The sequence below is a fragment of the Arctopsyche grandis genome, chromosome 8, assembly GCF_051622035.1.
Source record: "Arctopsyche grandis isolate Sample6627 chromosome 8, ASM5162203v2, whole genome shotgun sequence".
Classification (NCBI taxonomy): domain Eukaryota; kingdom Metazoa; phylum Arthropoda; class Insecta; order Trichoptera; family Hydropsychidae; genus Arctopsyche; species Arctopsyche grandis.
The window spans coordinates 17159284-17172821 of record NC_135362.1 but is presented as its reverse complement, the minus strand read 5'-3'; the positions used below and the strand labels follow the sequence as shown (position 1 = coordinate 17172821).

Genomic DNA, 13538 nt, shown 5'->3' with positions numbered 1-13538 from the left:
AATTGTCTACCAAGATCATATCAATCTTGTGTTGATACCAATCAAAAACTAATATTAGCCAACATTATAAAAGAGAAATAGAGCCAGATAAAAAAAAATATAAATAAAAAGACAATATTGTAATTCCTATCAAAATACGAAAGGTCACTATTTATATTTATATTCATTTTATCAATAATTTGATTTGGAATTTTGGTTTTCTCCACTCTCTGTATTTTTTCGACCATTGTAGCGCACGAGGGATTCCTGTAATGCCACAATGGTTCAAACTCAAACGTAAAATACTCGGTTCACTAGATGTTCAAATATGTATTGTGAAAAATATTGATGTAATGATTTTTATTTTCAATTTTGAAACTTTATTTTGGGGGCGGGGGCTCGAGCATGCTAGCCCGGGGGTCCGTCTTGGTATGTTCGGGCCGGTAAACGGACTACTAGTCATATGTGAACTAGTCACAGGACAACCGGTCGCTCTAGATTGGTCACACATGATCACCCGTCACACTAAAACTGGTCACACTAAAACTGGTCACACCCTAAAAACGGTCACGAGAAAACTGTTTGACCGATTTTAGGGTGTGACCAGTTTTCTCGTGACCAATTTTATGGTGTCACCAGTTTCAATGTGACGGGTGATCACGCGTGACTGATCTACAGCGACCGGTTGTCCTGTGACCGGTTCACATTTGACTAGTAATCACCGAACTGTTCGGGCCATGTTTGGAATGTAACCCGTTTACCAAAATCTCGATCACGGAACATCTGGCACCCGAAAATTCCATCCATCGAGATTAACTCACGTGAAATATCATACTAACGAGAACTCGAGTGCCAATATAGGGGGGTTGAAGGTTTTGGACCGTTTCCCAGCCTATGGAAATTCAGTTGAGTTTTGAAGAGGATCTTTATTACTCTGTGGCGGCTCGCTTATACGACATGGTCGAGTTTGGTTGCCTTCCTGCGAGTGGGGACCAACCCGGCTGGGTTCGGAGAGCCGCTACTCACTCTGTCTTCAGCTGTCATATAATAAACACGTGCATTAACATGCCAGTCGTCTCATTCGTTCATCCTCCATAACTCGATTAATACAGGTGTATTTGTATGTACAGCGAAGTAGGTAAAAGATTCACTGGAACGAGCTAGGTCGAGTTCCTGAAGCTCACTGGCATCTGGGGACGATGCACTGGTTTATAAAGGTGTTGCTTGAGCAACGCGTAGCTGGGCCGGTGAGATCACGTTCTGGAAGATTCCGACGGGGTCGAGGTCTTCCTTTGTGTTCGATGTTGGATGCGTAGTTGCGTATCCGTGGGATTGCGTATCTGGAGCGAGTCAAATCGTCTTTATGGGTAAGCTGGACGAAGTATTTCGGCCACGGCTAACTTTCGTGTACGAGAAGAGGACACGATGATGTTATGGAGGATGAACGAATGAGACGACTGGCATGTTAATGCACGTGTTTATTATATGACAGCTGAAGACAGAGTGAGTAGTAGCTCTCCGAACCCAGCCGGGTTGGTCCCCACTCGCAGGAAGGCAACCAAACTCGACCATGTCGTATAAGCGAGCCGCCACATCACTCCCCCCCCAGCATCAGCGATACCAAAATTACAAAGAAACAAATTTTACAAAAGAAAAAAAATTATTGTTACACAAAGAGAAAAAATTATTACGTGGGGAGAAAAAAAAATGTTGACGTGGGTCATCCGCTGTGTACATAGGTGTACCGCCCTGAATGGTCGGTAGATTCGAGGGCGGTGACGTCGCGAGCAGGACGGTGGGTGGTCCGATGGTCGCGCGATGCGATGCTGCGGCGGCGCCGCTCTTCCGAGGCTGATGTCGGTTGGTGGGGCGGCGGGGGCGGCAGGGGCATCGATGTGGTTGATGATACTCCGAGCTGGACTGTGAGTCGTTGTGGCTCGTGGAGGTGTTGTAGCGCTACCGCCCGTCTCGGCGTGACGACGCTCGTGGGGACGGACGGGGCCTTGATGATGATGATGGTGCTGAGGTGGTGTATGTCTTGTGGTGCTGGATGACCGTTCTATGTGTAGTGGATCGCGCATGACTCCACATCCAGCTGTCAAGATCGTCGTCTCATTCGCTCCCCCATTTTTTTAAGCACCTGTCATCGACGTTGTGGCTGGACGTCGGTAGGTAGGTAGGTAGGTAGGTAGGTAGCCGTGTCTGCTCGTTTATTGTCACCCGCGGGCCGCGACGCGCTCTGTTGATGGCGATGGGGGCGCGGCGGGTAGCTTCTCCCGCCTGGCTCGGCGAGGCAGGGATGAGCGGCATGTTGAAATTAATCGAGGCTGCGTGGCTCGATGTCGGGGGTCACCAGTATGGAGGATGAACGAATGAGACGACTGGCATGTTAATGCACGTGTTTATTATATGACAGCTGAAGACAGAGTGAGTAGTAGCTCTCCGAACCCAGCCGGGTTGGTCCCCACTCGCAGGAAGGCAACCAAACTCGACCATGTCGTATAAGCGAGCCGCCACAATGTCATTTGTACAGATTAAGTTCGATGAGGGGAAATAGGTGATATCACAAGTCGTGCTATATCTCTACACCAAATATTCTATATTTGTAATTTTCACGGCAAAGATTGTCATTTGCGCGATTGCAATGTGCGAAATAATCCATTTACTAAAAATAATACAATAGGGTTCGTCCGAATAGCGGTGCAGGGCGTACAGGCTGAGCCGGCTAGCGGAGGGTGTGGAGGGAGTGGAGGAGTGGATCGCGGCGGAGAGTGCGGCGGCGGGGCAGAGTGGAGTGTGGCGGAGTGGAGGGGAGCGGTAGAACGCGGTCGGCCATTGCGCGTCCCGCGGCGACGGAGCGCGGAGTGTGAGGCGCGCTAGCCGGGGGCGCGCACGGGCCCACGGGCCGCGGCATGTCCCCGCCCGGGTAAGTCAGAGAACGGTCAGAGTGAGAGAAAGAGAGAGAGATAATGGTCGCGGTAAAGGGCGGCGGCGCGTAGTGGCGGCATGCGGCGCGCCCCGGCGCTGGCCCTGCTGGCCCTGTTGGCCCTGTTGGCCCTCGAGGCTCCCTCCACCACCACCTTCGCTATCAACCAACCAACCAACTCCAACTCCAATTCGAACTCGCACCCGCACCCGCAATCGCAATCGCAAACGCAATCGCAATCGCAGTCGCAGTCGCAGTCGCAGTCGCAGTCGCAGTCGCAGTCGTCTGACCAACACCCTCCTAACGCCAACGCCAACGGCAACGCCAACGCCAACGCCAACACCACCAACGGCAGCTCCAACGCGGCGGTCGTCCGACTCTTCGCCGAGCAGACGCAGCACCCCTTCAACCACCTGGTCGTCGACAAGAACACGGGCCGAGTGTTCGTGGGCGCGGTCAACCGGCTGCTGCAGCTCTCGCCAGACCTGCTCGTCACGGCCAACGTGGAGACCGGCCCCAAAGATGACTCCCCCGAGTGCTCCGTGCTGGACTGCCCCTCGCACGTGCACCGCAAACCCACCGACAACATCAACAAAGCGCTGGTCATCGACTACTCGACGTCGAGGCTCATCGCGTGCGGCTCCCTCTACCAGGGCATGTGCTCCGTGCGCAGTTTGCACAACGTGTCGGACGTGCGCGAGGTGCACGAGCCGGTCGTCGCCAACAATGCCACGGCTTCGACGGTCGCGTTCGTGGCTCCTGGCCCTCCCAAGGTCGGAGACGCTCACGTCCTCTACGTGGCTGTCACCTACACGGGCAACTCTGCCTACCGCAGTGAAGTCCCGGCCGTCGCTTCTCGTTCCCTGGACGACGCCAGGCTCTTCCAGATCGCCCAGGCTGCGGTCACGACCGGCACTCGCATGTTCGTCAACTCGCTGTCTCGCGAGCGCTACCTGATCAACTACGTGTACGGCTTCAGCTCCGAGGGCTTCAGCTACTTCCTGACCACTCAACCCAAAGATCTCAACCAGCAGTCCAACGCCAACTACTACAGCAAACTAGTACGGGTGTGCCACGACGACGAGAGCTACTACTCCTATACTGAAATCCCCATAGCTTGCACCAGCGAGGACACCAGCTACAACTTGATCCAGGCGGCCTACGTCGGTAAAGCGGGATCTCTTCTCGCCGCCGAGCTCGGCATAACCGCCCAGGACGATGTGTTGTTCGCCGTCTTCAGTCAGAGCGAGTCCAATAGCAACGTTCCTAGAGAGCCGTCCGGGTTGTGCGTGTATTCGCTCAAGGCCATCCGGCGAAAGTTCCTTCAGAACATCAAGACTTGTTTCAACGGGAGTGGTACTAGGGGTTTAGGTTTCATCTCGCCGAGTTTGGCCTGCGTGAGCACTCGTCTCAACACCATCAGCGAGGACTTTTGTGGTTTAGATGTTAACACTCCGTTAGGCGGCGAGCAGCCTGTCGAAGCTGTGCCGGTCGGTAGATTTAATACTCAGTTGACGGCCGTGGCGGCCACGTCGACCGGTGATTACACCGTCGTCTTCGTCGGTACGGCCCAAGGACACCTTAAGAAAGTAGTCATCGAGAGTCCCACGTCGGCGTTCGAGTACGGTGATATCGCCGTCGACGAGGGCTCTCCAGTGAATAAGGATTTACATTTTGATACCAAATTTATGCATTTATATGTGATGACCGAGAAGAAGATTTCTAAAGTTAAAGTACAAGAGTGTGCCAAGTACACGAACTGTTTGACTTGTCTGGGTGCGAGGGACCCCTATTGCGGGTGGTGCTCTTTAGAGAATAAATGTAGTTTGCGCTCTAATTGTCAGGACGCGGCCGAGGATCCGCTGTATTGGATATCGTACAAAAGTGGCCGTTGCACCACCATCACCCAAGTGAATCCCAATCAATTGCAACGCACGACCGCGAGGACTTTGGAATTGGTCATCGAGAACCTGCCCGTTCTCTCCGGCCAATTCTTGTGCGCCTTCACCGCTTTAGACAAAACTTTGATCACTAACGCCATCCGTAGACCGTATGGTGTAAATTGTACGACTCCTAGGACGGATTTACTGCCTTCCATTCCCACCGGTCAACATCATTTCACGGCAAAGTTGTCTGTTAAGACGACTTCCGGACCTGACTTTGTCGCTACCAATTTCACTTTCTTCGATTGCAACACTTATACGACGTGCACACAGTGCGTCAGCTCTTCGTTCCCTTGTGACTGGTGTGTCGACGGACACAGGTGCACCCACGATACGGCTGAGAACTGTAGGAACGACATCTTAGTCACCGGAGTCAGTCGGATCGGTCCCAGCTACCGTTCCGGCCCCGCATTCTGTCCGACCATCAATGCCACCGTCGCCGGATCTGAAATTTTAGTACCGTCCGGTTTGAAAAGGGCTATAAAAGTGAAGGTTCACATCATCGGTCAGTTCATTATACAAACGCGTTTTGTATGCCAATTCAACATCGAAGGACGTGTGACGAGTGTCAATGCACAACTTTTGGCCGACGTCATCTATTGTGATGCTATGGAGTTCACTTCGAGCGCTTCCAATGTCACAGCCTCCTTCGCCGTCATATGGGGCGGATCTAAGCCTCTGGACAATCCTGACAATCTTCACGTGTTGATTTATCGTTGCAAGGAAATGGCTGACAACTGTGGAATGTGTTTAGCTTTGCCCGAGAAGTTTGCATGCGGATGGTGCCAGAGCTCCGACTACTGCTCCGTTAAAGAGCAGTGTGGAACCGTTTGGTTGGATCGCAGTCAAACATGCCCGAATCCGAAGATTCATTCTTTCCGACCGAAATTGGGTCCTTGGGAAGGCGGCACCAACATCACAATTGAAGGCATCAACTTGGGGCGTAACTTCTCCGACATATACACAGGTGTCACAATAGCCGGAGTAAACTGTCAACCGATTGAAAAACTCTACATCAAAACCAAACAAATTGTGTGCACCGTAGACGGACCCGGAATGCCGAATCCCAAGAACGGACCCGTCGTCGTGAACGTTATGGCGTACCGAGATGAATCGGCTGAAGAATATAGATTTGTCGATCCCATCATTCAATCCATCAGCCCTCGATTCGGTCCAAAGTCTGGAGGCACACGACTGACAATCACAGGACAGTATTTGAACGCCGGAAGTAATATTCAAGCTTTCATCAATGATACACAATGTGCCATTTTAAGTACAAATATGACTATGACTATATGTCGTAGTAGTCAGTCGGTGAAGCTAGGCACTGGTCATCTCACAATGACTTTCGACAAAGGCAAGAGAGAATGTGTCAATGAAATGTTCGAGTACGTAGAAGACCCGGTGATACAATACATGGATTCCGGACAGAGTCAAAAAGAAATACCTAAAGGTATTCCATCCGGAGGAATAAAGATAGAAGTAATGGGTCAAAATTTGCGTTCAGTATTACAGCCGGAAATGTATGTTTATTATGAAAACGATATATATTTCGGGAAGTGCGAGGTCTTGTCAAACACTAAGATGATGTGTGAGTCTCCGGTAATTAAGTCACGCGGAGCAAAATTGGACGCTGACAGACCGGAGAGGTTAGAATATGGCTTCATCATGGACGACGTACAAAGTGTTCGCAATCTGTCATCCAAAGGCTTCAGCAAATTTTATCTTTATCCGGATCCTGAATATTACAAGTTTGATGAAAACGTCAAGTATTACAAGTCGGACTATCTCACAATCAACGGTCAAAATTTGGATAAGGCGTGTCAAGAGAAAGATGTCGAAGTGATGATCGGGAGTAGTTTCTGTAATGTGACATCATTGTCCCGGCATCAGTTGACGTGTCGGCCACCTACGCAGGACGAGCTAGATGTTGATGATCAAAATTTGCCAGATGTTATAGTGAAGGTTGGATCTTCTTTGAGAGTTGAAATTGGAAAATTGTCTTACACTTCACCGGCTGGTCTACACGGAGCGCTGAGCAAGTCCATAATATTGGGTGTCATCACTAGTGTCGTAGTCGTCTTTTTGATCTGTTTAGTTTTCCTCTTCATGTATAGAAGGAAATCGACTGAAAGTATCAGAGTATTGAAAAATATGCAAGAACAGATGGACATATTGGAATTGAGAGTGGCGGCTGAATGTAAAGAGGCTTTTGCCGAATTGCAAACAGAAATGACAGATCTGACCGGCGACGTTACTGGAGGCATTCCATTTTTGGACTATCGTACATATGCTATGAAGATTCTATTCCCGAATATCGACGGCCATATTGTACTGCAGTGGGATCGGCCCGAACTTCTGAGGAAGGAAAAAGGTCTTCGCATGTTCGGACAGCTCATCATGAACAAAACGTTTTTGTTGCTTTTTATACGCACGCTGGAAAGTAATAGATATTTTTCTATGAGAGATAGAGTTAATGTAGCTTCTTTAATTATGGTTACACTGCAAAGTAAGATGGAATATTGTACAGATGTTTTGAAAACGTTGTTGGCAGAATTGATCGAAAAATGTATGGAAGGTAAAAGTCATCCAAAACTTTTGCTCCGTAGAACTGAAAGTGTTGCTGAAAAAATGCTGAGTGCTTGGTTTACATTTTTGCTGTACAAGTTCTTGAGGGAATGTGCCGGAGAGCCACTTTATATGCTGTTCAGATCCATGAAGGGTCAGGTGGACAAAGGACCCGTTGACGCTATAACATCTGAAGCTAGATATTCTTTGAGTGAAGAAAAACTTATAAGACAATCTATTGAATTTAAATCAATGTCAGTATTTGTTTCAATATCACAACAAACTGTTTTTGTAAGCGGCCTGGAGTCCAACACTGAAAATGTACAAGTGAAAGTTCTTGACTGTGATACCATCAGCCAAGTGAAAGAAAAATGTCTGGATACAATATATAGGGCGACACCGTATTCCCAACGACCGAACAAAGATGATTTAGATCTGGAATGGAGAACCGGTGCCTGCGGGAGAATGATCCTCTACGATGAAGATACTACCACTAAATCCGAAGGGGAATGGAAGAAGTTGAACACATTGCATCATTATAGAGTCCCAGACGGCGGTTGTTTAAATCTAGTCTCTAAACAGAGTTCAATTTACAATTTGGCCATGTTATCGGAGAAAAATGAGAAGTCACACATGTACGAGACGTTGAACCGCAGCAAATTCAGTTCCGCTAGTCCACCAGCTAGTCCTTTGAAATATGAACAAAATAGTGGAATGAAATTTTGGCATCTAGTTAAGCATCACGACAGTGATCAACACAAAGAAGGAGAACGAGGAAATAAAATGGTTTCTGAAATTTATCTGACAAGATTACTCGCTACGAAGGGTACTTTACAAAAGTTTGTCGACGACTTGTTCGAAACAATATTCAGTACTGCTCATAGAGGTTCAGCTCTGCCTTTGGCGATCAAGTACATGTTCGATTTCCTCGACGATCAGGCTCTCCAGCATGCCATATCCGACCCGGAAGTAGTCCACACGTGGAAGAGCAACAGCTTACCGTTGAGGTTTTGGGTGAATTTGATAAAGAATCCTAATTTCGTGTTCGACATTCACAAATCTAACACGGTCGACTCTTGCCTGTCGGTCATAGCTCAAACTTTCATGGACTCGTGTTCAACTTCAGATCACATCCTGGGCAAGGATTCGCCCAGTTCGAAACTGCTGTACGCCAAAGACATTCCAGTGTACAAGGAGTGGGTGGAGCGCTACTATACGGATATAAAGCAGATGCCGGCCATCTCCGACCAGGACATGAACGCCATGCTGGCCGAAGAGTCCCGTCTGCACACTAAGGAGTTCAACACTAACTGCGCCCTCCATGAGCTTTATGCCTACGCCATCAAGTACTCGGAGCAGCTGATGGTGACCCTCGAGGAAGACGAGTTCTCGCAGAAGCAAAGACTCGCCTACAAGCTAGAGCAGGTGCACAATCTCATGGCACACGACTACGCTATGTAATAAAAGAAATACCGCGCCGCCTAAATGGTTTAATAATAAAAAATAATAATAATACATATTAGTGTTAAAATTCGATGTAGCATATATATATTGAATATATGTACATATTAATTAAATGGATTAAATATTATATAATTATTATAACACAATAAATGTGAGTGAGTCTCTCGATGAGTTTGTTGTGACGCGCATATTCACGACAGTCGCATTTTCGAGTCAGAGTGTTGTGCGGGAACATTATCAGGGTATGTAAAATTTAGACAGTTTAATCGCTAGATAGACAATTGAATTTCCCAAAAATGTGGGTCGGAGTCTGTCCCTCCCCCTCCCAAGAAGAAATTGAGAAAAAAAAAAAACTAAAACGGAAAATACCCCGTCGTGAATATGTCATTATGATGTACCTTTAGCTTACTGCCAATTAATTAAAACATATCTGGCTGAACGAAATGGAAATTGTTGTATATACTAGATAGTGTACAGTCCTAAATAATTTATGAATTGCGTTGGTCTGACTATTGATTTTAAGTCTAAAAAAAAACGATATATTATACTCTTCCGTATTTTACTAATTTTGTTCAAGAGAATATTTCTATATGTATGCTTTATAAGTGAAATCAAAAAATGGAAAATAAAAAAAAAAATGAAAATTAGTATTAACGGATAAATGTCGTGAATTTATACTATGAACTTGTATACTTTTTATCTGATTCGTTTTTTTATATATATATTATATATTTTTTTTGCCTTTTTACAAGAAATTTTGTAATTTGGTATTTTTAAAAATGATGAAAAAAAAAGTGTAATTATGTTTTTTTTACAATTGAATCTCAAAACACAAATTGATGTTTTTTAATCAGAAAATAAATGTTTACAAATAAATAACTAATTGAATGTAAAATGTGTGTGCAAGTGTAAGCAGGCCGCGGCGCCGCCGCCAGCCCCACTGTATTCCATTAATAAATATTGTCAATTGTACTTGGAGAGTGGTTTTATTACATCAACACCCTGCCTATTAAGTCTCAATATAAATAAGAACCCCATCAGAGAGAGATATAAATGGTTAATAATAGTCAAAAGATAAATAATAAAAAAACCGCCCTGCGCAGCCGCCCCCGCCGCCCGCGAACCGCCGCCCGCAGCCCCACATCTCACGCACTCACGCAAATCACGCACTCACGCAAAATACACACGCTCACGCGTTCGCTCGCACACAACACACCACACACACATTTTCGTACATCCACATATTCGTACGTGTGCGGCACTACATGGCGGCCCGTCGCTGTTGTTTTCAGCGCGGCGAGGCGGCTGCTGTGGGTGTTGTGCCGGTGCTTGTTCATCTTCGTCAACAACTTGTACTGCATACCCGCCTACGTCTTTTGGACGGCCGCCCTTCGACCCCTCCGACGCTGGAGACCTGAAATCTACTGGCGACTCGAGGGTTTCCTCTTTCACTGGCTGCTGGCCATGGTGGCGCATTGGTCCGATACGGCCGGATATCGAAGTAAGTACACCCACCAACCACATCACGACGAAACACTATTGACTCTCGACACTCTTCACAACATATCCATCAAATTTTCTTTTTTTTGTTTATTTTATTTGTTTTTTTTTTACTATTTTTTTTTCTTTTCTTTTTTACATTTTCGTTTTATTTATTTTGTACTTGTTGTTTTTTTGTACTTTGTTAAGGTGAGCATTAATGATGAAATTTATCAACAGGTAACTCTGGCAGTGCCTACTAGAATAAAAAATATTTCGGGACATTTTTGTGAGGGGGGGGAGTGAGGATATTTTAAAATTTTGAAAATTAAATATTCCTCTTTTTCGCTGTGTTAGATAATTATGAAAGAAAAAGCATGCGATGTAGACAAAATTTTTTTTTTTTTAATATCTTTAACCGCTTCGATCCCAAGCGGACACAGGTGTCCGATACGCGCTTACAACACAAGTCCCAACCGGACATTTATGTAAAAATTCTCACACGGACACTCAGTAATATATATGTAAAAATACTTTTTAAAAGATAATTATTTTTTTATTTCGGTTTTATCAGTTCTAAAAAGCACGTGGTAAACATTACATATGTACGTGTGTAATGACTAGAGGTAGGATTGTCACAGTGCTAGTCATTACTAGTCACCGGACCCAGAAGGTGTCGCGTATTGTTCAAAGGTTGTAAATGCATTGTTAAAGGTTTGCCGAACTTTTTTTACAAAATATTTACAACAATGGAACAATGGATAGAACTGTGACTATCCTACCTCTAGTAATGACAAGCAGCGATAGTTTTAACTTGCGGTATTCAAGTGGTTCATCTAAATGAAATTTTAATGTCAAAACGCTGCAGGAAATTTTTTTCAAAGGAAGTTAAATTTTGTTAAAAATCCGTATTAAATTAAACACTTCGATTTCAATATGGGATATCCGGTATGTGGGTTATTCGCAGTAATTTTTCAAAAAAATATTTTTTTTATTTTCCAGAATTGGGGGCTTTCGGAATGTGTCGGCTTTTAACAGTCCTGGTCTCGGCTATCATATTTGTCGTAATTAAAAATGCTACAACAGATTTACGAGAGATATATCAAAATTCTTTTCAAATTTCACTTCCAAGATTCAAAAAAATTGTGTAGTGTTGAGAACAAAATTTGTTGGCTGCTGTATAACAGCTCTGACAAACAAATTGCTAGATTTATCTGCAGACAAATTTCTTTTTGAATGCTCACCTTTAGAATTTCTTGTTTTGTTTACAGTTTCAATCCCCAGATACTCAACTATGCCATTTACTATGGAACCTGTCTTTGTTATTATTCTTAGAACTACAATCACTGACTAATTGGATATGGCTTTGCCTAGTGAAATTAATTTATGAGTATTTTCTACAATATTAAAATAAAATTTGCTTATATAGACAACAGCAGCAATAGTATTGTTGTTTTCTATCATAAAATTTTTATAGTTGTAAATATTAAAATAAAAATTAGGTAAAGCTACATTCAACTATAAACAGAAAAGTCTCCAAGTTGTGAAATTTTAACTTATTCAATAAGTTTATTGCTAAGTGTTGCGTGTATTAGTCATTCAATTTCATGAATATTGAAACTCATTATTCACTAATAATTAATTAGCTATAACTTGAATTGAGACTTGTTGTATCTGGTAATTAGGCCGGGTTCCATTGTAATTGTGATGAATCATAAAAATTGCATGAATGCATTTTGAATATATTAATTTTTTATTCAAACATTTTCCATGCACAATCTTGAAAGTTTGGCAAATATGGTTGATATTCTTTGTGTTTGACCACATGTTTTATCAGACTTCCTCCATGCTGAATAATTTTGATTTTCACATAAGGAACAATGCAATTTTTTGATTTGTTACTATACTTGGTGGTTTATAACAATGTCACACTCACAACTAGACTTAAGCTAGTCGTCAGGGCAATTGAAAATAACAATAGACCGTTAAATAAGCAAGACAGCAAAAAAGCTTGTAAAAAGGTGTTTTTTCTATGAAATTAACAATATTGCCCTGATCCCTAGTTTTAGTCTACTAATAACCACATTACACAATTTGATTTTATTATTATTACTTTTTTTATTATTTGCTTTTTTTACATTCATATATTTTATGTACTAAATCTGCTCTAAACAAAACAGTATTCATTACCCATTCAGATAAGATTAATACAATATCCAAGGTATTAAATACGCCATTTAATATTTATGCTTATGTTAAAACATGACTAAGATCACACATAGTCGAATAATTATCTCAGCATAATTAAATATAGTCATTGCTATTATAAACATGTAAAAAAATAAAATATTTAATGTTATTAAAAATTATATACCACGTACACATCTAATTATTATGTAAATATAATATATATCAGTACAAGTGTATCTTGTTTGCTAACTCTTATAAACACTTATCTTTTGTGTATATATATATATGTATGTATATTACAGTCCAAGTGTACATTTCGTTCGTTTATGAACATACTAGTTTGTTTATATACAAACTAATATGGCCAAGTATACTGTACATAACAGAAAATATTGAGAAACGAACTAGTTTGTTCACGCACAAACTATTAGGCATAAGTTTAAGTATTCTCGATCGTTTGTTGCATCCTCTATGCTTACTCTGGGTTGCAATAGTTTTAATATTAGCAGAAATGGGTATTATAACTAAGTTTTAATGTGGTTTTCCTTTTTAAATACTTGAAACTTTGACAATCAAAAGTTTTATGCATTTCGAGTAAAACCAGTTCATGTATAAACAAACTAGTATGTTCATGAACAAGGCGAAGTGAACACTTGACTGTAATAAATACATATTTTATGACTAATAATAATACAAGTGTGTATACAAATTAAACATTTTATTGCAATAAAACTAACTCTAAGTAATATTTAAATTTGAAAGATGTAGAGAAACTGCAGTAAAGTTATTTTGTACTTTAAACATGCACTGAGTGATTACAAAATTGCATGCATGTTGTTAAGTCTATTGTACTCTTCCTACTGATATTATTTTAGTTTATAACATATAATAATATATTATTATAATCTTTAGTTGAGATTTGAGATGACAATATTCATATTTCACACGCACGGACATAAATGAATCAAATTTTTGCATCATGTGGTAAT

General features: G+C 43.0%; 2 protein-coding genes across 2 annotated transcripts in view; both read left to right on the top strand.

Moving 5' to 3' along the window:
• Positions 1-2725: 2725 nt before the first annotated feature.
• LOC143915963 (acyl-CoA:lysophosphatidylglycerol acyltransferase 1-like) overlaps positions 2726-13538 on the top strand; it is a 275166-nt gene continuing 264353 nt past the window's right edge. The window contains exons 1-2 of the mRNA XM_077436786.1: positions 2726-2905; positions 10173-10381. Coding sequence (XP_077292912.1) covers positions 2892-2905; positions 10173-10381 — 223 coding nt within the window. The 5' untranslated portion in view covers positions 2726-2891. The remainder of the gene's footprint in view (positions 2906-10172; positions 10382-13538) is intronic.
• On the top strand, positions 2929-9487 carry PlexA (plexin A). Its single transcript, XM_077436784.1, has one exon. The coding sequence runs from the start codon at positions 2986-2988 to the stop codon at positions 8875-8877; it is 5892 nt and encodes a 1963-aa protein (XP_077292910.1). The 5' UTR covers positions 2929-2985; the 3' UTR covers positions 8878-9487.